We start from the raw sequence: 24,193 nt of genomic DNA on the forward strand, positions 1-24,193 counted from the left end.
GGGGGGGGGGTGCGGGACGCTGAGGTCATTCAGTTGTACGTCAGGGATACAGTAGTGCAGAGAATCCCCATGGTTACCACACATTGATCGCCTGGCGTTTAATTGCCGAGCTTTGTTTTTCACATGAAGAGCGTAGTGTTGCTCCCTGTGTGAGAAGCCCTTGCACCAGGAAGCTGTTCATTTTATTCAGTTTTTAGATTATTTTGGGGGGATTTTTTCCCTTCATTAGATAGTGACAGTGGATGGACAGGAAAGGAGGGAGAGAGATGGGGGACGACACGCAGCAAAGGGCCGCGGGTCGGACTCAAACCCGGACCGCTGCAAAGGACTCAGCCTACATAGGGCGCACGCTGTTACTGGGTGAGCTAGAGGTCTCCCCCAGGCAGCTGGTTTTTATTTTTTAAATCCCACTCACTGTGTAGTTGAAGAGGAAGATGCCGCTGAAGAGGCTGAAGAGGTCGGCGGTGAGCAGGGAGAGGTTGACTGCAGTAGCGCTGGTCATCTTCACCACTACAGGCATGAAGCTGTAGAGCGCGTACATGCACAGGGCGTAGACGGCAAACAGCATGGCTGCAGAACACAATGAATGGACTTCAGTGAGAAACGGTCATCACTCGCACTCAAATAAACTGATTTAACAAAAGAGGAAAGTAACTTACAAATGTGAAAGTTCCATTCTATTGCCGCTACTGCACACGTTTCCAGTACAGCTCTGTAAAGCCGAACAACGCAAAGTTAACGCAGTGAGGAAAACACTGTTAAAAACATTGAGTTAAAAAGAAAAAAAACAATATTAAAACCCAAACAAAAGGACAAAATGTATTGTGGCTTTCAGGCATGTCTGTATTCTGTAGTATATACATGCCGTGTGTAGTCGTAAATCTGAACTTCCACGACGGTCTACAGTGCCGCTTACTGACAAAAATCACACGTTCCACGCAATGTATTTGTATTAATACCTCCGCCAAGGTTATGTAGGCATGGGTTGTTTATATAAAGTCTTGTTTTATGATTTATATTGCTAAAAACACAGTAATGCACCCTGTCAAAGATATTGGATAAATTACATAAGTTTGTTTTGTTTTTATAGTTATAAAAGAATCAAAAGTACTTCTCTCCTGAAGCACAAGGAAATGATGAAAGGGAATGATAAAAGGGGAAGTGGGATGCATCATGCCAAACAAATGGGCTATACTTAATTTATAAAGATTTGTAAGGAAGGTGTATTATCTGGAGGTCTCAAGGTAAATCCAGAGTAGTTCCAAATCACATCCCTAGATGTAGCTGATGCAGCATTTTGCACTACCAGGCAGACATGTGGCTGCAGTGGTCCATTTTTATGAGGGATTTAAACAAGAACCCACAGCTGTATGCCACTGATGAGCGTCCCAAAGAGGCCCATCATGCCCAGGAATTCGACCCGGCTCAAGTTCTTCACGGTGTGCTCTTGGCACATGTTGGATACAGCATAGAGGCCGGCACTGAGCAGGACCAAACCATCTCCCAGCACCACATGACTGGCTGCACAGAGAAAGAGAAGGGGAGGTTATAGCATATTATGAGTTAATAATCTATACAGAAACTTTTGAGCAAGAGGCACACTTTTAACCATCATTTCCTTTTACAGCATGAACAGGCAGTGATGTTAGCAAAAAAAAAAAAAAAGGACTTCCCTGTGTTCCTCTAATAATCTCAGTGGCCTCTCAGCCAACAACAAGAAAGTTTCTGCTGCTAGAAAAGCCCAATAAATAAAAGTTGATAAATACCCAAGAATTATAAATCCTATTTGAGCAGTGACCAGGGAGTGGGAAAATCCTGACATTTAGTTTTGAAAGACAGAAGTCTCGACATTCCCTCATCATCCTCCATGGACATAATGGTCATTTGGGGCAATAAAGTTAACCCATTTTTTATATTTTCATTTATTAGACACTGTGATTAGCTTTCATAGAGTTGTTAAGTTCTTTACAGATAGAAATGATTTTTTTTTTCAGTTTTTTTTTTTTTAAGTGTCCTTACTGGATCCCTGGTCTCTTCCAGCCAGGATGTCGGCTCCCACCATGGCTCCCACCCCCAACAAGCACACCGTCACGGCTACAAAGTGGACCAGCCGGTAGCGAGTCTTAAGGAAGAACCAGGAAAGCACCATCAGCACGGGGATCACAAAGCAGTCCAGCAGCTGAAACACACAACGACAAACTGGCATTACGTATGTGGACTCGTTGACAGAGGATAAGCTTCGGAAGTCATAATCCAGATTAAAATACTTTATGTACTTTCAGGGCTACTCAACTACTGATGACACCTTACTACTGAGACATTTGATATATTTCCACTAATTCTAACATTCTCTTCAAAAAACCTCCTCCGCCCTTAAAACGAGTAATTAATCAGCTATTTTACTTACTGCAATTGTTTGTCTCTATTTAAGCAAACATGCCTGTGATACTAGGTTCACATAAAGGGGAGGGGGTGTGATCAGTTATTTCTTCCTGGGGCCGGGCGTTTGAACCTAAATGTGGCTGCCACTAACGACTGCTTTCTATAAAATATTAATCTGCTGATTATTTTCTTGATTAAATCGTCAAATGTTGTGAAAAATTGCGCTGTTTCCCTGAGCCAAAGGTGACACACTTTATTGCTGTTTTTGTTCAACCAACTTATTCAGTTTATTATAATAGAAGACTAAAAAAAAGGTCACATAATTAATTAAAATACTAAATTTAATTAAAATAATCACATTTAAGGAAGTAAAATCAGTAATTTTTGGCATCTTCGCTTAAAAAAACAACTTAAAATGAATGATAATCTAATTAGTTACAGGTCAATTCTCTGATGAATAACTTATTAAGCTTTAGTGCGTAACTTTTTGATTTTAATGAACGTCCATTATATATCATATTCTTGTCATTGCCAAATGAGTTGCTACAAAGCTAATTAAGACTATCAGCGCCACACAACTCTCTCTCTATGAACAGTTTAGAACAGTTCAGCACGTCACTGTCCCGTTCATGCTTAAGCAGCCGTTCACACCTCCAGCCAACCGGAGTCATGAATCCTGACGGTTTTCTCCTACCTGGATACTTGTCAGGGTGGTGAACTGATAGGCCTTCACAACCGCATAGTTTGCCTCCACATCTGCCAGACCCATCAACAAATACTTCCACCACTTGGTTTTAAGAATTTGTAGGAGGTTCCTGTCACCTGTAGAAACCGAGAAGATTTACTTCAGAGAAGGAATGGAAATGTTTCTTTCCATGTTCTTCACGCATTCATGTTGTTTTTGGTGAGAAAACTACAACACTAGCACATTGCAAAGCAGAATATTTCCAATACTGCACTACATCTGGCACTCTTGAACTCTGAAGCATGTTTCTCAGGGGTTGGTTTTAAGAGAAACCCTTCAAATGCAAGTTAATGTTTCTCTGTATCTGCTGTGTAAGTTGACAGGTTGCTACTGCCCCCAAGTGATCAGAAAATCAATTAATGCACGTTCAAATGTGAACAGTAAAAAAATAACTAAAATGGACAGCTTAAAGGTGGCGTTTATAACCTCTTATTTATATTTATAAATATATTTATTATTTATAAAGTTTATAACTTTTATTCATCACCAGCTTTGAGAACAAATTAGTTGTGAAATTGCAATCTCAATTCACCCTGTTCACGATTTAAATTTTAACTAACTTCCGATTTATTTTTTTAATGACTGATTCTCATTTAATTTTACGAGCCGACTGCATCACAAACGCAATGCTCTCCCTTCTCTTCATTGAAGCCTCTATGTTTACAGGCTTGTGGTGATGTGCAATGTGCTATAGGTGCCAAAAAAAAAAATCAAAGTTTGATACTGCCAATTTGTTTTGTTATGGTATCAATTCTAAGCTAAAAAAGTAAATAAATCGTGATTCATTTTATTCCCCAAATCGTGCAGGCCTCAAAAAAATTCAAATGCAGATATGCTGACCTTTGCGGGTGCCGAGGATGGTTGTATAGACAAGCAGCAGCAGGACGTAGTTCAGGAAGCTCTGCAGCATGGGCGTCTCCACCTTGGCATTGGCCAGGTACTGACAGCTCACTGCTGTTCCACAGATCAGCAGGGACAAGACCTGCCCCATGATAATGGTCTTCAGCAGACGCCTGGAGGGTCAGGACGCATCATGTGTCATTAGAACATTTGAAAAAGACACTTAAGAGAATCCAGATATTTAACTACTGCAATTACAACAGGAAACACACTTTTTAAAGTGCACAATCTCCACCTCCAACATTTTCAATAGACAACAAACACAATTCTGCACAAAATATGACAGTATAAGTTATCAGAACTTAAAATAAATATACACTATAATATAGTAGCATTGTGCGTGTTGTTGTTTTTTTTTGGTGGGGGGGGGTGCGCTTGAAGGGGGTCTCGCCCAGGGTGTAATTCAATGTAGAATCCCTTTGGGCCTTTGCTGCATGTCATCCTATCTGTCTCTCCCCCATTTCCTACTATCACTATCAAATGCAATTTAAAAAAAAATATATATATATATATATATATATATATATCATTGTTTAAGAACAGGCTTGATTAAAAATCAATCAATCAGGTTGAAAAAATCTCAGGTTGTGTATGATGCCATGTAGGACCTAGACAGCTGGATCAGTACTCACCATGTGAAGACATCCCTCAAGTTGTAACTGTTCAAACAGCAGGCAACCCTCCATTTCCCACACACTCTCTCCTCTTCATCCCCCTCCATATCTTTGAGAGCTAAATCTATGAATTAAGAAGATGAAAGGGGGGGGTTAAGTAGTCTTTACCTGTAAGGCTTACTGTCTTCATTAGACTACCCAAGCAGAACATGGTACCAAATCTCCTGAGGAATGTGATTTGCCTCATGTGACTGATGAGGCAAATATGATTGTCACTAAAATTATTGACCACGATAAGTACTACAAAATTACATAAATCGAACCATCAGGAGTATGTTTCCTTGTTTCTAGACAGCTCAATTCGTCATAAGCTACCGGTACTTTGACGTTTACTTAGAGGCTCGGGTTACAGGCGTTGGCACATAAGAGTACGTTTAGAGAATGTGAACTACGATACGTAATACTCACATTTAATGTATGCCGAATTTGAATGTAGCGATTCAAAATTCGTAATAAGGTGTTAATTATGCTAAAACAAGCATGAATGACTGGAAATAACCACAGCAATATTAGACAGTCATTTTTTTTCAATGCAGTTTGGTACACCATGCGCGAGCGGCAGCGTCATCCATCGGGCTTCCCGAAACTACAACTAGCTGTTATATATCGTAACGAAAGTACAAGCTCCATTCTGATAAAGTACAACTAATGTAAGTGTACATACGTTTCCTTTTTCTTCTTCCGTCATGAAAAGTGTGGGGAAAACCTCCAAATGCCATTCATTTTTGACTGCATTGACATTACCACACTGGACAAATGAATCAAGTAGCCTCGTGCTACCTACCTAGCACCGCCTCCTTTAGTCTGATTCGTCCAAAAAAAAAAGAAGTTAAATGACGTCCTCACCGTGCACTCAAACTTGGTCTGGTGCTGATGAGAATCTGGAATGAAACTGCTCAAGTTCTGTACTTAAATACATTTGTGAAGTACTAAACCTAAATATTTAAATTGTATGCTACTTTGCACTTCTACCCCACTACATTTTTTTTAAATCCCTTCTGCTTTAGTCAAAAGAATCCTTCCTAAAATTGAGATGCCTCTTTGAAGCCACAAACTCAGTATTTTTTTAGTCTTCTTCAATTTAGATAAAAGATTAAGATGCTGACGTTACATATAGTTCTTGCAGACATGAATACCTAATTATTTTATACATTTTCTAACAGGTATATTAAACATTTGTTTACTCTTCAGTCCGATACAGACATAAAATTTCACATTTAGATTTGTTAAGTGTTAAACCCGAAGCAGCTGAAAATTGGTCATTTAGGGATATAGCATATTCAATTTGATGTTTGTCGCTCAAAAAGAGAGCTGCATCATCCGCTAGTTGAGTTATCTACTCCACTACATTTCAAAAGGGGGATGTCGTACTTTTTACTATACTTACCATTTAAGAGCTGATGTTGCTTTTCTAATTTCCCATACATCATATTACATCTTTCAAGCTATGACGCATTTGTTCCCTGCAAAAACATGTCATGATATTGAGTCATTTTAGCAGTGGTGTAATAAGTATTCAGATCCTTTACTTAAGTAAAAGTACCAATACCACATGTATATTATTTTTATTAGTAGTAGTATTACTTAAGTAAAAGTAAATGCAAAATACAAAATGTGGGCTACTTAAAGTATGGAAAAAAAGCTAAAAGTACTCAGTGTGCAGTGAATTGTTCTCTGTCAGTGTTTTATATTGTATATGACGTTTTTGGAGTAATATTACGGCTGCATTAATGTGTGTTGCATTGCAACGTTGTGTTAATTCTAATTCCTTTATATACTGTGTTGTGTAGTTTAATCTACAGCAATGCATCATCATTCTATTAAGCTCATCATGCGTTTGTAGCTTTGCTGTCCTGTGTGAACCACGGATCTCTAAAGTCCACTTTTCATGGTGTCAAAAAAAACAGCCCTGTTTTTTAGATTTGTGACGGTGCATTTTCTAGCTGACCCAAGAGGCTTTTTAAGGGTTTATTTAGTGAAAGTATAGGAGAACTTTCTCAACACAAGGAACACTTCATCCTTCAGTTTGTCACAACCATTCAACAGCAACATCTCTGGAGATACATGGTTTTCACTGGACGGGAAGGGAATAAAAATCTGAAAAGTAACTAAAGCTGTCGGACAAATGTTGGGGAATAAAACGTGCAACATTTACCTCTGAGATGTAATGAAGTAGAAGTGTATAGTAGCATGAAATAGGAATACTAAAGTAAAGTACAAGTACCTTAAATTTGTACTCTTAAGTACAGGCTACCACTGCATTTTAGTCTTTGAGTTACAAGCCCTATTTTGGTCTATCTTTACAACAAATCCAGCATGTTTTCACTGTATTTTCTAAAATCTTGTTTTGTGTTTTAACATTGTTAATTCAGCCCTTTTACTTGTCATGGAGTACGTTTAAATTGGTATCATGACACCACTTAAGTAAAGGATCTAAGTTCTTCTACCACCAACCAAATAATGCTCAATAACAAATTTAAATTGACTAAATTAATTCAGAAATATGTTGTCGTGAAAAAATGTGTCTTGAAACTTCTACGGAACCTTTTTTGTCATTATTATATGTATATTTTTTTTTAATCTTTTTCATTTCTCCAAACATTTTTCACTTCCATAGCTCAACCTTTAGAATGTCCTTGTGTGGCATGAAACCGCCACTATAAACCCAAACGTTGCGTGTTCCTTCCTTATGTGAAGGTTAAAATCCTTCTTGTTTGTGTCAGAAAGTATTTGACCAAGAGGACCAGACAGAGAAAGAATGATAACAAACGTCATGCTGATTGTACAAAACTAACTGTCCTTGAAATATTGTTTTCTTTCCTTAAGTTTTACTCCCTGCTGCTGGAATTTTCAATTTCCTTGCGGGAGTCATCCCAAAACGATCAATAAAGAGAAGTCTAAGTCTAAGTCTAAGAATCAAGCAACAGTTGTACTGCATGTGCTAATTTCTCAGTAGTAGTAGTAGTAGTAGTAGTAGTAGTAGTAGTAGTAAAAGTATTCTGATCCTTTACTTAGCCTTTGTAAAAGTGAAAATACAGTAGTCCAAAAACACTCCATTACAAGTAAAAAGTCCCGAATTTAAACTTTTACCTAACCCTCCTGTTGTCCTCGGGTCACATTTGACCTATTTTCAAAAAGTTTCTATGTCACAAATGTGGGTTTCTTTCAAACAAATTGTCAAACAAAATGTTTTTCAGAAGTAAAATAATTGATCAGTTGACTACTTTCATTGAATTCAGATGTTTTCTTCAATTTTATAGCATTTGAAAAAAAAAAAGATAAAATAATGTTGAAAAAAGTGTCCAAAATGTCGTAAAAAATGGGTGGAAAAAAAGAGTCAAATAAAACGCATAAGAAATCGACAAAAACATCTGAAAAATTGACTAAAGACAATCAAAACTATGAAAAAAAGATTTACATTTCAAAACTTTGACCCAGAAAAACCCGTGGTTGCATGGTCAACGGGTAGACAACACAAGGTTTAAGGAAAAGCAAAGAAGTAACATTAGAAAAATGTACTTAAAGTCAAAATCTGTGCTATCACATTTAGGAATAAAGATAGTAATAATAAGAATATGACTTAATATTTACAAAAGAATGAGTGAGTGCAAAAAACATAGTGAAAAAATAATAATTAAGCAAAGCATAATATCATAATATTATGATACACAAATGTGAAAAAGTAAACAAAAACATGTAATATAACTAAGTGCATTTGATAAAGGTACTTAAGCACAAATTTGAGGTACTTACTGTGCTTGACTATTTTTGTTTTATGCTACTTTATAATTCTTCTCCACTAGAAATATTGCACTTTCTACTCCACACTGTTTACGTTTAACATACTATTAACATAAAATATAGGCTAACATTCAACAACAATCAAACAACACATATGTAAAATGGTAATAAAAAAAACAGTTCCACCTTTTCCAGCGAAAATATGAGTGATGATGCTTATATTAATGCAACAATAATTGTAGTCCAATATAGGCCTATATTATTATTCTGAAATGAGACATCATGCATCATGAGTACTTTTACTTTTAGTACTGTTGTTTTGCTGATAAAACATATACTGTACTTACACTTAATTAATAAAGTAAATTGTCGTTGAGTATTTTCACAGTGTGATATTGGTACTTCTACCTCGGCTTACTTAGAAAAGAATATTTGGTCTACTTTGTCCATCATTGTTAAATATGATTTTATGATAATAAAATACTAAATCCTGAAATCATAAACAAATGAAGGGATATGAATAAACTAAACAAATTAACACAATATTTTAAACTGTTAAATGAAATGCCTCTGTTTTTTATTTAGGCCATGTATTAATGATGACTACTACTGTTTAAGAGTGGGTGATGTTCACGCTGCGTGTAGTTCACGCGAGACTTTACGAGACGATAAGTTGAGGGGAACATGGCGACGTCTAATTTGCTAAAGGTAGGACCCACTTCAATTCAATTACTTTGTATATAACGCCAGGTAAAGTGCATGTCACTTGCGTGGTGAAATGTTGGCGTTTAGCTCCAAACTTAACGTACATTACACACCACTTGTACGCGACTGTGCTGTCAGTGTTGACTTTAGCTGGGAGTAGTTAAGTTACATCTGGCTAACATTAGCTACTTGTGACTGATTTAGCTAAATAGAATAGCTAGCCACAACACAGCTAACTAACTAAATATGAAGCCGAGAGGCAGACACGGAGAAACAGAGACACTGATAACGGATGGGAGACCTATCGTTTACTTAACCTGCGCAAAAATATAAATATGTGTACACGCTAGCTACAAATCTCATATGAGCTGTCAATTCAGTGGCATAGGAATATGCAGCTGACCATCCCTTTAAAATCCATGCTAAAGGCTGCCAAAAGCAAATGTCGCAGCAGTTTCTGTACATTGAGTGAACGTTAATCCTTAACTGCCATCTTGCTCATTAAGTTTAGCTTGATAGGAACCTATGGCACTGTGTCTTAATTCAATTGTCAAGCAAGAAGGAAAAGAGAGCAGACATAGCTATAGTAGGAGCCTAGCTGTGCATCGGTTGAGAAAAATGGCATTGCAGTCTAACACAAGCCTTTTGCATGCAAAATATAGTAAACTGTATGTATGTACTGTATGGGCAGACAGGCAATGCAAAACTATGCGTGGGATCATCTAATCTGCTCTAGTAGCTAGCCCCGGTGTATTAATTTCTATCTCACATCTGTGCCAACATGATAAGATTAGATTACACCGTGTTTATTGTTGCAGTACAGAATCAGAATCAGTTTTAATGGCCAAGGAAGTGTGAACACATACAAGGAATTTGACTCTGGAACAGAAAAACAAATGGCTATACAGTTTAAAAAAAGGACAACAAAACTGAACAATGTAACATCAGACTACTATATGTAGGCTACAGAAGTTAGTTAGTACAGAAGTTTGTATATAAATCAGTTTATATATACATGCATGCATGCATTTGTACATACATACAAACATTTATATTTTGCAAACTGGATTGTAGAAAGTAAGACTATAGGCCACTGCAAAAGTGCAAATGGTGCTTGAATAAATACTTATTAATATAATAGGTTTCTTATGTATATATGGGGTAGGTTGATATGACTATATACATTGACAGATATTTACATGTTTACATTATGTGTTTAACACTATACAAATATTTAATGGGAGGTGGCTGCTTGTTGTTACAGGGTTATTTCCCAGGGACTGATCCTGAAACTATGTACTGGGGTTAAATGTTCATTATAGTAATGGCTTTGTAAAGAAACTGTTGTTGTGTCTGGTTGTTTTGGTGAACAGTGTTCTGTGGTGCCTACCAGAGGGAAGAAGCTGAAACAGGTTGTGTCCAGGGTGTGATGTGGTTGTAGTGATGCCTCCTGCTCATTTCCTGACTCTGGAGGAGTATAAGTAGTACAAGTGGAAAAGAGTGCAAATGAAAGAAAATATAAAGAATAAAAAGTATCAGTTGCAAAAAACTAAACAAAATATAAATGTGCCAAAAAGTGAACGGTTCACAGTGAGGGTCATAGAAAATAAAACTGGTTGATGATGAGGTGCAAACCAAACAGAGCTAAAAGGAGGCTAAGGCTATCTCTGCACCCCATGACTCTGCTGTCCCTCTCTCTATCTAGAGGAGTTGTGAAGTTTGATAGCCTGTGCCACAGGAATAAAGAATTCCCTGTGGTGACCCAGCCTTTAAAAATGTTCATATTCCTCTAATTAATGTTCAATGACCAGGCGTGTAGCTTGCTAGCTTAACGGCTGCTGTTGTTGTTGTTGTTGTTGTTGTTTTCTGTATCTAATTGATTTTGAGAATGGCAACACACAGAGTGCGAAAAGTTAGGGGAAAAGCCTGACCTCTGCCACGGCAGACACACACCGGATGTCCGGCTTTATCCTGGAAATGTACTTCCCTTGATCCAGACTAACAGTTGCAATAGAAAGTCTCCATTACATAGGCTGTCGTGGATCTTTGGGTGTACATACTACTGTTTCTTAGGTTCTGTTCGTATAGACAATTGCTGCTTTACATTTTGGATATTGTTTGGTTTAATTTGTATCACACTGACAGCCCTTCCCTCGACCACTACCCCATTGTTCTGTTATTCATTTTGTACTTTGGATTGTCTATATTGCTATATGCACATTTGCTGTAGTTTAGTTAGATGCTAAACTGCATGTCGTCGTAATGACAATAAAGTACGTAAATACCTTTTCATGTCTATACAATAAATCAACAAAATTGCGGCGTTAGACGTGGGACTTCACAATCACACAGCAAGTTAAACAACAGAGACACAGTAAACAGTTTTTTCCCAAAAAATTGACCACCACTCAAAATTTGTGTTTTAATAATTTTTTGCAGCTGGTTCGGCCATGTGGGAAAATAGTGTACACCAACAGCACACTCAAAAATATTTTTAATTTTTATATGCATATTGACTCTTTTGAATATATTAATTAGTCACTTTTCTGGTGTGAACACAAAACCTGCAGTATAGAATGTGACACAGGGAGGTTCCAACAAAAAGGTGCTGTTGGTAGGCTCAGGCTAACTATGGGATGTACTGTTTGATCCTTACCAGGCACTAAAAGCTAGGGTTATATCTCGGCCACTGCTACCTTAGTTTTGACCTATTCTCAGTTCAGAAGTTATTTGACAGTTACAGCTTCTCAAATTGGAGTTTAACTGTTTTTCCTTGTCCTACATTATAGTAAATGTAATATCTTTTGGTCAGACAAAACAAGACACCCGATGACTTCCACCTTGAGCTCTAATACATTGTGATGAGCATCTTTTAGTGTTTTCTGAATGTCTTACAGACCAAATGATTGGTCGTTTAATGAGAAGGTAATCAAGCTTTGAACCATAGTCAAAGAGAAAACATTTTTAGAGGTAATTACTTGACTACTTCATGAGAGCCATGCGTAAATGATTCTTTTTATTTTGGCATTCTAAATATAAAAAAAGAAATACTTAATTTAAAACTATTTAAAAATATATTGGACAAAGACAGCAGGAACAGAGAAGGATTACATGTAATTATTTGTCCTCTACAATGACAAGACAAAAGATACTCTATAGAAAAGTAGTCTTGCATTGCCGGACCTTCCTCCACAGTGCTGCGGAGGAGGGTCTGGCTAGCAGCATTACGGGATGGGAGAAAAACATGCTCTGGTTTATTGGCACGTCTTTAAACCGATTACAATCGTCATGGGCTGCTTTAAGAGCCATACGGAGCAACAGCGCCTCTGCAAAATAGCCTTGAGAAGGAACTTGTTTTGGTGGAACGTTTGTGTGTTGAAAGGTTGTTTTAGTTGTGCAACAGAAGTCTCAACAACAGAAGATTGGACAAGAAGGTTAAGGTTAACCTTAGTTCTGATAAATCAACCCGAGTTTAAAATGTCAACACAGAGAAAGCCCAAGGAATGAGATTGAGAGAAATCCAGCGGAATTTCCGTCGGCAACGGAGCAATCCCGGAAGTGGAACGTCATGGATATAGACTACAGAAAAGTGTTTTTCATACTTTTTGATTAGGTTTTTTAAGTGACACTCTGGTTTGTCACTGTTAAACCAACAAAATAATTTTAATATTTTTTTAATTTTAAAACAAGTTTAAGTTAAATTGAAACTTGTAAATTGAATCATGTAGCTCACTTCCCTCCTGTCTGTTTCCAGAACAAAGGCTCCCTTCAATTTGAAGACAAATGGGACCTGATGCGTCCCATAGTTCTGAAGCTGCTACGGCAGGAGTCTGTCACCAAACAGCAGTGGTTCGACCTGTTCTCGTGAGTTTACCGTAATGCATCTCCTTTCATCTTAGGTATTGATCTTGAAGGCAAAATTTGTCAGGAAAGATAATTTCTCCAACATTGTTTCCCCTCTTTGTTTCTACAGAGACGTCCATGCTGTGTGCCTGTGGGATGACAAAGGTCCAGCTAAAATCCACCAGGCCCTCAAAGAGGACATACTAGATTTTATCAAACAAGCACAAGCAGTAAGACTACGAGCATAATGGGATTTTTGGTCCTGTTTTTACAAAGCACACAAGTTACTGATGCTGTTGCTGGTTTAACAGTGTGGCTTTCAAATTGTCACAATAATAAACTAGTCTTCTTGCTTAATATCTGTGAATATGTCAATTATATACTGTTTCTCACTCTTTCAAAGCGGGTGTTGAGTCACCAGGACGACACAGCGTTGCTAAAGGCCTACATCGTGGAGTGGAGGAAGTTCTTCACACAGTGTGACATCCTGCCCAAGCCTTTCTGTCAGTTGGAGATCACTCTGATGGGCAAGCAAGGAAGCAACAAGAAGTCCAACGTGGAGGACAGCATCGTCCGCAAGGTGAGGAGGAGCAGGAGTGGGCGTACTACGAGTAAACCTTTTTTTTTTCTTTTTTTTTGCGGTGTAACCAAAATAAGAATGTTGTGCATGTACACTGTCATCATATGCCGTGTCTCTGTCTCTGTCCCTGTAGCTGATGCTGGACACATGGAACGAGTCCATCTTCTCCAACATTAAGAACAGGCTACAAGATAGTGCCATGAAGCTCGTCCACGCTGAAAGGCTAGGAGAGGCCTTTGACTCCCAGCTGGTCATTGGAGTAAGAGAGTCCTACGGTGAGAAACACTGTAGTATGGGTCACCTTTTTGTTCCAATATCTGGAGTTGGTTAGATTGTGTAGCAAAAACACTTTTTAAATCGCCTCCATTGGCATTAGCGATTTGAAAGTGTAGTTCTTTAACATGGCAAGGTCTGTTTCATTGAGATTATTCATCAGCGCTATTGTAAATACTTTGTTTTTGAGCTAGCTTCTTCTTCTTAACCTTTGTTGGGGTTTAAATGTTTACTACTGTTGCCACTAGGGCTGAACAATTTGGGGAAAAAACATAATTTTTCTGCTAGATATTGCAAGAACGATTCAATTTGCCATTATTTTTAAGTTTAGCTTAAGTTCATTATTCACTGTGTAACCGATAAAAAGATGTTATGGACCACTATAAGATGAGACACCATCAACACTGCTCTATGTTCTTATGTAACAATGAGAACATGGGTATGAATTTCCAGCAATAAGTGCTTTTCTTTTAAAAAGCATGGAACATTGAATCGATGATATGTGACATTATTTCAGCTTTTAACTTTTGAAATAACAGTAAATATAATAATAAAAAGAGGAATAAAAATTGTTGTACCAAATGTTACACTAAACATTCAACTAAATATTGCACATTTGATTATTCGCGGTCTTCACAATTAGCTAATCACATTCTTTCAAATCGCAATTTTGATTTGATAATGATTAATTGTTCAGCCTCAGTTGCCACCACCAACTGTCTGTCAACAGACTAGCACGAAACCACTGCCGTGCATGATACTAAATGAAAACAGGCCTATCGTAAAAACGTTGCTCAGTAGCACTTGTAGTGGTCAAAAACTCCTCAGAGTACCTATTTTTTCTTTTTTCTTTTTTTTTTAAGCAACTTTTGTCAAGTTGTAGCACCTCCGTCAGATGTGTGGTTGTGATGCATTATTTTCTACTTATAGCTTAGGTCTGTTAAACATTGTTTGTTTAACTTTAAGATCACACACACCTGTCTGACCTTCTCCCTGTCTCTTTGTGATGCCACTGGGTTTTGTTTTCGAGCAGTGAACCTGTGCTCCAACCCGGACGACAAGCTGCAGATCTACAGGGACAACTTTGAGAAGGCATATATGGATTCTACTGAGAGGTTCTACAGAACACAGGCCCCCGCCTACCTCCAGCAAAATGGGGTCCAAAACTACATGAAATATGTAAGTACGAGACATTAATGTATTTTCAGGTTTTGTTTCTGTTTCTGTTTCTCATCAGTCATGGACTTTAACTGAGACTGTTTTGTTGATTAATCGTCTTCTCTTGCCAATCTATACCGAAAAAAGAAGAGAGACCTGAAGACATTTTTATGATAATTATCTGCTGTAGTTTTTCTGCCGCTGCACTAGTGCAACTGGTCTCGGGGGAATTGTTGGGTCTCTGTAACTTATAGCGTTTGGTCTAGACCTACAGTACTCTATCTGGAAAGTGTCTTGAGATAACTTCTGTTAGGATTTGACACTATAAATAAAATTGAAATCAATACTGCTAGTCAGTTGATAATGAGAAAGGTTTGAAATGCTGAAATGGCAGCAAGTCTGCTCCCTGTTCAAACCGTTTATAATCACTCCGCTCCCAACCAGACTGGAGTTTCTATTTGCCACTCCCAGCATGCTCTCTGCTCACACTGGGGTAAAAAACAACAACCTTTGGTTCTCTTCGTAACGAAGATAATAGCAGCTGTCCTACAATTTCATTTCACAAAGTGGAGACTCCGATTCCCTGTTTGGATTATCTTGGCAAATAAATCAAAAGAGAAAACAGTGATAGCTGCTGTGGCTGATCTCATGCTTGTCTTATTCACATTATCTCTCTTACTCAAACAATCTGAAGCGTTGTGTCTGTCAAAAAACAGCATGGGTCAAAAGTGTTATGTCACAGATTTGGTCAAGCCTGTGTAGATTTGGCACTATCTGTTACTTCAAGGACCTGTCTTCTCCAGGATCTTTTGCTGGAGGGCTTGTCTACAATAATACATCTGACCCTATTAAAGAATATTTTTGTATGAATTTGAAAAAATGTTCTTCCTTAAGGAGGGATTCTGGATTCATTGTTGGCACAAGATCGGTTTTATGCACATGTCCGTGTCCAAGCACTGTAGGTGTTGGAATCACAATGTTGTTGTGTCTTTACATCCTTTTAAGATTCTTTTTCCGCTTTTAAATATTTCACTGCAAGTCATTGATAGTTTTCTATCCATTGAACTAAGGTAAGACAGATGTTGAGTTTAACATTGAACATAGTATTAACTCTCACATTGCCTGTCATATTCCTTTTGTTAATTGCCAATGTGATAATAATTGCATATACAGAGAATTAATGTAATTGTTATAAATATAGTTTTTTAGTTGTATTTTTGTGGTAGAGATGTACTCTGAGTACTTGCCTCTCCTCTGGGGTTTCATGCACACAGAATGTCACTGTATAGACACAGAAATAGACACTGTATATTGTCTGTTTGACATATGATGTAGATGTTTATGATGAGGTTTTTCTGAGAGACACTGTTCAGTATTTTATGTAAAATAAATGTGTAAAAATGTGTTGAGACCGTATGTCAATTCCCCTTCAGTTTCTTACCAAATCTATCTCATCTTAATAAATAAATGTGCATGCACTGGTGTGTATTTTCACCAGGCTGACTCAAAGCTGAGGGAAGAGGAGAAACGTGCACTGCGATACCTGGAGACCAGACGGGACTGTAACTCTGTACAAGCAGTGAGTATTACACGTGAGAATGGTTGAACTTATTTTGCTGACAATTCTACAGTTAAGTTAGAAAATCACAATGTTTTCCATTGTTTTTTTCCAAAGATAACTCCATTGTTTGTTTGCCATTTTATAAATGTTACATACTCATTTTGTGAGAATTGATTTTGTTTTTAAGGTTTTAGATTTAGATTAATACTCTAATAACTTGTATTTTTATTAAAAGAATAGTTTGTTTTGGGAAATGTTAGCTAAATGTTGTGTTAAAAGGTTAAGATGGCTTTTGAAGCAGTTATTTTTCATGTGAAAGAAGGATATAATAAAGGTTGTTTTGTAGTTCTTTACTCCTCTGTGACAGTATACTAAATATCTTTGAGTTGTGGACAAAGCAAGACAATGGAGGACGTCATATTGGGGTTTTGTAAACACAAACAACTAATTGAATAATAAACAAAATAATTGACAAGGAAAATAATGGTTAGTTGCAGTCCTAGGTCTGTGCATTAAGAACATTCTATCTTTTTTGTTTAATACTCAGACTATCTTCAGCAGAAGATTCTGCACGGAAGTGCTGGGTCAAAGGATTAACTGTTGTTCTTCAAGGAATAGTTACAAGACATAACTCCCCCTAAAACTACAAATTGTGTACAGATGAAACAAATTAGACGAGATTGATATTTATCTTCTCATCCCTTCTGAAACAAAACGATTAGGCGTGTTTCCCAAAATGGTATGTTTTATTGTATAGATGTATTGCACATCTCTTACATATTTCTAATGAATTGTTCTCCTTCTGTTTATCTTCTTAGTTAATGGAGTGTTGCGTCAATGCACTGGTTACGTCATTCAAGGAAACCATCTTAGCCGAGTGTCCAGGCATGATTAAACGAAATGAGACAGAGAGTGAGTACGGCCGGACTGCTCCCACCAAAGGCTCAGCCAGCTCAGGTTTGCACCAGGAAATAGCCCTGAACAAACCTTCTTGTCCAGCATCTGTAGAACATCCGTGTTGTTGCCACCACTCCTCTTAAATCAACGTGTGATGATACACTTGAGTGTAGTCAGGGAGTGTCCATGCTTAAGGTAAACCAACCTTGCTAATCTCTCACAAATAGGACACACATAAATCGGCTTTATAACTCCAGAACCTGCCTGAAAATCATCATCATCATGCAGCTGCCAAATAAAAGCTTAGTATTGAATATGTCAGATCAAGTGAAGTTCTTAAGTGATAACGTTCCTTTTCCCTCCATCACAGAGCTGCATCTGATGTTCTCTCTTATGGACAAAGTACCAAGCGGCATCGAGCCCATGCTGAAGGACCTGGAGGAGCACATCATGAGCGCTGGCCTGGCTGATATGGTGGCCACAGCAGAGACAATCACCTCTGTGTGTGACACACACACACACACACACACACACACACACACACACACACACACACACACACACACACACACACACACACACACACACACACACACATACACTTATTTGGGTGAGAATAACATTGTTCTCACCAACGTTATTGTTGAGATCTGGAAGACGTTATCCCTAAAATCAGTTGCCCAAAATCTTTTTTCTTTTTTTTCTTTTTTTTTTGCCAGTTTCATGGGTATTGGAGCTGTATAATTTTAATATTGATGTTTGTTTTTTGAAATCCTCAGTGGCCAGGAAATAAAAACATACTTGTACTGATTCATCAAATTGACGTTCGCCTTGATTTGTCAAACTACCATTTCCAAGGTCAGAAATTGTCATCACATTGACTGGTTTAACATGATGTTCTTTGTTGCAGGACTCAGAGAAATACGTGGAGCAGCTGCTCACCTTATTTAACCGCTTCAGCCGACTGGTGAAACAGGCCTTTCAGGATGACCCACGCTTCTTGACAGCTCGAGACAAAGTGAGCTCTTACTAACTTGTCTGTTAACAATACGGTGTCATTGTAGGATAAACCAGTCAGAAGATGTTCTTGACTGATCGGAGCCCTGTTTTTCAATCTTTTTTGCAGGCATATAAAGCTGTCGTGAATGACGCCACTATATTTAAATTAGAGCTTCCTATGAAACAGAAAGGGTAAGAGATGCTCCCTGTGTGAAATTCTGTATTTGCTGAAGGTGATAATGTCTGACCACACTAGTTTTCCTCTCCTGTGTTTACAGGGTAGGTCTGAAAACTCAACCAGAGTCCAAGTGTCCAGAGCTTCTGGCCAACTACTGTGACATGCTCTTGAGGAAGACCCCGCTGAGCAAGAAGCTCACCTCTGAGGAGATAGAGGCCAAGCTCAAGGAAGTGGTATGTTTCAGGGAACCTTCATATTGTTATTGGATTGTTGTTTTTAGCCCTTTTTGTAGCCACTGGAACAAGGAGCCAAGTTGGTTGGGCATTGTTCCAAACATAAGTCATCTAGAATGTCTTGTAGACTTTATTACTGACTAGAATGTAGTGAGAGGAGGTTTTATAATTCTATCCCATTCAATGGCGAGTTTTTAATGTTTTTCAGGATGATTTATAAAAAAAAGAATAAAAAAAAAAGTATTTATCCTTTAACACCAACAACCAGCATAAAGTGGCCACATCTTGGGCACGCAGACTGCTATTTTGGTTCATGTAGTTGCAACAGCACAACATGGAAAAGGGCTTACTTGAGTTTTAATGTTTGCTTCAGTAACCATCTCTGTGCTCTTTCTTTGCAGCTGTTGGTGCTCAAGTATGTCCAGAACAAAGACGTGTTCATGCGCTACCACAAAGCCCACCTGACCCGTCGACTCATCCTCGACATCTCAGCCGACAGCGAGATAGAGGAGAACATGGTGGAGTGGCTCAGGGTAAGATATTAGAAAGAAGAAACATTAAGTGAAGCCAAAAGAGAACATGTGGTTTATTGAGGAGATTTCCTTTACAGGAAGTAGGAATGCCGGCTGACTATGTCAACAAGCTGGCCAGGATGTTTCAAGACATCAAGGTGTCAGAGGACCTCAACCAATCTTTCAAAGAAATGCATAAACATAACAAGCTTGCTTTACCAGGTAAGAGGTCTCACTCACACACTTAATATAATGTGTACGATGCAGGAGATAAAGTCTCTGAGCAGCTGTAATCAGTAAATAGGTCGTATTTTTACTTAATACACTACTTAAATCAAAACTGTCACTGATAAATTGAAGAAAAATTGACAGAATTTGAAAGCTAGTGTTATTGCTTAAAGGCATAGTTTGACATTTTGGGAAATTTGCAAGAGAGGTGAGATTCCACTCTCATGACTGTGTGCTGTTATGATGCTAGAGCCAGGATGTGCTTAGCCTAGCTTAGAATAAAGACTGGAAGCTATTGGGAACAGAAAAAAACAAACCAAACTCCTGCTAACACCCCTCAAGCAAAGTTAGTCTGTCCATATCCTGGCTGGTATGGTTCATCACATCTAACTCTTGCCAGGAAAACACACACATGCGTATTCCCAAAATAGTAGTTGTACAAATTAGTTTCACACAACCAAATGAATGACAAATCTCAACAGAACTTAAATGCTGGTGTTTAATCCAATTAATAATGACGTTTGCCCACCTGTTTAGTTTAAAACTGTCATTCTGCCCAAGTTTAAGACACATTACCTGTAAGCAGTTGTCATTCAGTGACTAAGATGTCTTTGTATGTTCCCCTTGCAGCTGACTCGGTCAACATAAAGATCCTGAATGCCGGGGCGTGGTCGAGGAGCAGCGAGAAGGTTTTTGTCTCTCTACCTACAGAGCTGGAAGATTTGATACCAGAGGTAGAAGACTTTTACAAGAAGAACCACAGTGGCAGGAAGCTTCACTGGCATCACCTAATGTCCAACGGCATTGTGAGTGAATCGGATGGGAAACCAAACACACTGCACATAAGTTGATTGTAATTGCTTTGTTAGGTTGTTTACTTGCACTAACATGGCAACACAGCCATGCATATACATACATTTCCTGGGACAGATGAACAGCTCTTCATTTCATGCAACCTGTTTTAGGTTGCCCTGTCTCAGGTTGCTGTATGTCTAAGAACAGTTTACTTCTTCCTCTTAATTATATGACAAATCCAAATGACACGCAGAAATAATAAAAAATAATTTGCCACAGTTATTTGATTTGTGCATGTCGAGCAGCAGATACAAGCTTAAATTACATTTTAAGCAACAAATCTATATATAAACACTACCGGTCAAAAGTATGGGGCCACTTACAAATTTCCATTCCACTCGATGTTAGACAGAATACCAGCTGATCTTTAATGCAATATCTACATTGCCCATTATCAGCAACCATTCATCCAATGTTCCAAAGGCCCATTCTGTTCACTAATCTGATATAATTTAAAAAAACTAACTGAGAAAACGTTGGAGAACCCCTTTGCAATTATGTAAGCACATAATGTAATATGAAAACTGCTGCGCTGGTTAAAAAAACAATGCAACTGATCTCAGCTGGTATTCTGTCTATTATGGAGTGCAATGGAAATTTCGAAGTGACCCCAAACTTTTGACCGTGTGTGTGTGTGTGTGTGTGTGTGTGTGTGTGTGTGTGTGTGTGTGTGTGTGTGTGTGTGTGTGTGTGTGTGTGTGTGTGTGTGTGTGTGTGTGTGTGTGTGTGTGTGTGTGTGTGTGTGTGTGTGTGTGTGTGTGTGTGTGTGTGTTTTTTAAATTTGTATTTAAACAATGGATCAAATTTACTGGTCTCTTTTAGCGGATTGTTTTGTTTTTTGGTCTGAAATCTCATTAGTGTCATTTCCATTTTTATTTTTTAAATAAAGTTCTTTATGCGTGGTTATTGTGCGCAGATAGTTGTGAACAAATCATTTTAAATAGAATTTAATCCCAATGATTTTACAATTTTATTCTTTTTTGGGAACAGTTATGTTTTGCTCTCTCTGTGAAAGAATCTGGGAAAGCCATTAAACAATGTGTCATTCCTCCAGATAACCTTTAAGAATGAGGTGGGCCAGTATGACCTGGAGGTGACCACCTTCCAGCTGGCCGTGCTGTTTGCCTGGAATCAGAGGCCCAGGGAGAGGATCAGCTTTGAAAACCTCAAGCTAGCCACGGAGCTGCCGGACGCCGAGCTGCGACGCACTCTCTGGGTAAATGGATAGATGTTGTAAGACAAATGGTGAAGATGAAACTGGTAATTGGGCTCCATCACAGTTGTCACAAATAAATCAGCAAGTTCACATCATTGAGCAACAGATTTATTACTGTAAGCCTTGCATTTTATAAGTAGCTTTTTTTCTTTTTTCTTACTCTGATTTTGTTACTGCTTCCTTCTGAACCATCATGCTTTTCTCACTCTCACAGTCTCTGGTGGCTTTTCCCAAACTCAAGCGGCAGGTGTTGTCGTACGACCCGGTGGTGTCTTCACCCAAAGACTTTGCAGAAGGAACATTATTCTATGTCAACCAGGAGTTTTCTCTCATGTAAGGAAAAATTATCTGTTTTGGTTTCATGTATTTACGGTTCTAGGACCCCTTTCACCAAATTTGCAACGTGCCATCTGTGATGTGCAACTTGAGAGAATGTCCTCTCGCTTTCATTTTTACAGGTTTAACAAGTCAAATCCCATGGTTGCACCCCATGCATGAGCATGCAACATTTTTGGACCTGCAATTTTTTATACAATGAGTTCATGGTCCTTGGGTGCTCATCTTGCTAAAAGATAGTATTTGTGCCTGTGGGATTCCTCTCTTACTTTTTAAACTGTGTGCCACGTTTTATTCGCATTCAGTAGAAATACCCATCATACCATCCTGGTATCTGGTCTTCTGTGAGACAAATCAGAATAAACTAGTCATTTTTAGCTGTTTTTTTTCTGCATTTTCTCATACACAAGTTACCTAAACATACTGTAAAACAAGTTGCCTGTACCTTAATTTAATACTGTAGCACTGTATTGTTCATTGACCCTGGGCATTTGTTTGTGTTTTTTATTTTTTTATTTCAACTATACAGAAAAAACTCAAAGGTTCAGAAAAGGGGGAAGATTAACCTGATTGGTCGGCTGCAGCTCACCACAGAGCGAATGAGAGAGGAGGAGAACGAGGGCATCGTCCAGCTAAGGATACTGAGAACACAGGTATGGATATGAGCTCACAGCATGCAGGTGAAGATTCTGCTGGTCTCTCCTCTGTTATATAACACCACCTACTGAGAATAAATGTTTTTACCTTCCATTCCCCATCGTGGAGTTTCAACAGACACCTGTGGCTGTGTTTGTATAAACTACAATATAATCATCTGTTTATGGTGCACTTTCTTATTTTTTTACTCCGTTTTGTGTGTTTCCAATCTCCAGGAGGCCATAATCCAGATCATGAAGATGAGGAAGCGCATCAACAATGCCCAGCTGCAGACAGAGCTGGTGGAGATCCTGAAGAACATGTTTTTACCACAGAAGAAGATGATCAAGGAGCAGATTGAGTGGCTGATAGATCACAAGTACATAAAGCGGGATGAGACCGATTTAAACACCTTCATCTACATGGCATAGCACAGCACATTGGAAGGACTCGTGTGTTTTGGTTTCAGTGGATCAGGCCTGATGGACAGTAGGATACTTCCAGGCACCCTGTCCTCTATTTGAAAACAAAACAAAATCCATTCTTGTGCAGGGAGGCATGAATTTAAGACTTGAGACCTATTTAAAAGAAGAAAATTGTACAAAGAAAACAAAGTTGCAGTGGGAGTCTGCACCAAGTGGTTAGAACTGTTTTTGGTTTGAGGGAGTTTCTTTGCTGTCCAGATGAGGCTGTTAATTGTAAATGGTCTTTTTTTGATGCCGTGGTCTGTCATCTGGGCAGCTACTACAACACTCTTGTGCCAGTCTAAAAGGCATGCTGACAGGAAAAGCTGAGGAACTTTGGATATGAAAATATCTGCAGTGCAGTTTTAATCCACGTCAAATATCAGATCATCTGAACCTTGAACAAAACGCTGTCCTCTTCACGCTGCTTTAACAGGGCCGGTTGCTTTGTCACGAGGGCCCTGATGCTTTCGCGACCTTCTGCAGTAGTTAAAGTGATCAAACACTTAATCCGGACATTCAGTGTGTATAAAGAGCCAGATAAGCACTTCACAGTTTGCAGGACTGTACCAGACAGCAACGTTGAGAACCAACTGCAAAACTTGTTAAGCCTCAGTCCCAGGGTAAAGAATTAGCATATTGCTATAATCCAGAATATATTTCCCTCTACTGAACGTGCCCAGAGACAGAGGTGGACTGGGGAGATGAACTCTGAGCTCAGCTCATGTTACAGCAGCTCTTTTTTTTCTGCAGGAGGCCTGGGAGAAGAGGCTGAGGTCAGTATTACAAATGGTAAATACTACAAGTCAAAGCTTTAGGAGAGTGTACCATGAGATGTGAACAATGAAATGATGAAATAAACAGCACCTTATTATAAAACACGCAGGCTTGTCATTCATCCTAGCTTGAGCAAACAATTCCTCTTAATCTTTTCATTTATTTTTGCTTATTATTTACAATTTTTAGGTTTTTATCTTTAAAGAAATGTTGTTAAAGAGCACCTCCACCAATTTTACACTTAAAGGAATAGTTTAGCATTTCATTTATTCTCTTTTTTTCAGAGCCAAGAAATAATCC

At 38.4% G+C, this 24,193-nt stretch overlaps 2 protein-coding genes across 3 annotated transcripts in view; one reads left to right on the forward strand and one right to left on the reverse strand.

Moving 5' to 3' along the window:
• slc35f2 (solute carrier family 35 member F2) overlaps window positions 1-5,495 on the reverse strand; it is a 6,752-nt gene extending 1,257 nt beyond the window's left edge. The window contains exons 1-8 of the mRNA XM_032533767.1: window positions 5,366-5,495; window positions 4,660-4,765; window positions 3,968-4,140; window positions 3,077-3,204; window positions 2,020-2,179; window positions 1,365-1,521; window positions 660-712; window positions 416-570 (exon numbers count right to left, since the gene is read on the reverse strand). Of these exons, the coding sequence (XP_032389658.1) occupies window positions 416-570; window positions 660-712; window positions 1,365-1,521; window positions 2,020-2,179; window positions 3,077-3,204; window positions 3,968-4,140; window positions 4,660-4,765; window positions 5,366-5,420 (987 nt within the window). The 5' untranslated portion in view covers window positions 5,421-5,495. The remainder of the gene's footprint in view (window positions 1-415; window positions 571-659; window positions 713-1,364; window positions 1,522-2,019; window positions 2,180-3,076; window positions 3,205-3,967; window positions 4,141-4,659; window positions 4,766-5,365) is intronic.
• Window positions 5,496-9,069: 3,574 nt separating this feature from the next.
• Window positions 9,070-23,995, forward strand: LOC116700666 (cullin-5). 2 transcript variants are annotated; one of them, XM_032534043.1, is made up of 19 exons: window positions 9,070-9,150; window positions 12,902-13,011; window positions 13,121-13,220; window positions 13,394-13,570; window positions 13,704-13,845; window positions 14,877-15,022; window positions 16,500-16,580; window positions 17,381-17,519; window positions 17,830-17,960; window positions 18,370-18,477; window positions 18,586-18,650; window positions 18,737-18,869; window positions 19,271-19,402; window positions 19,480-19,603; window positions 20,240-20,415; window positions 21,519-21,680; window positions 21,895-22,013; window positions 22,546-22,669; window positions 22,889-23,995. In XM_032534043.1, exons 1-19 carry the CDS (start codon window positions 9,127-9,129, stop codon window positions 23,081-23,083), a joined length of 2,388 nt encoding a protein of 795 aa, XP_032389934.1. In that variant the 5' UTR covers window positions 9,070-9,126; the 3' UTR covers window positions 23,084-23,995. The 2 variants fall into 2 exon arrangements, with proteins under 2 accessions (XP_032389934.1, XP_032389935.1); XM_032534044.1 differs by having other exon boundaries at window positions 17,381-17,474.
• Window positions 23,996-24,193: the final 198 nt, after the last annotated feature.

This window comes from Etheostoma spectabile, chromosome 13 (genome assembly GCF_008692095.1).
Source record: "Etheostoma spectabile isolate EspeVRDwgs_2016 chromosome 13, UIUC_Espe_1.0, whole genome shotgun sequence".
Taxonomy (NCBI): Eukaryota; Metazoa; Chordata; class Actinopteri; order Perciformes; family Percidae; genus Etheostoma; species Etheostoma spectabile.

Excerpts from the sequence above, each read along its gene's own strand:
- LOC116700666 (XM_032534043.1), top strand. The coding sequence starts at position 9,127 with ATGGCGACGTCTAATTTGCTAAAG. Across the intron at positions 18,651-18,736 it reads CTTCCTATGAAACAGAAAGG|GGTAGGTCTGAAAACTCAAC; the intron begins GTAAGAGATGCT and ends CTGTGTTTACAG. Across the intron at positions 22,670-22,888 it reads TAAGGATACTGAGAACACAG|GAGGCCATAATCCAGATCAT; the intron begins GTATGGATATGA and ends TCCAATCTCCAG.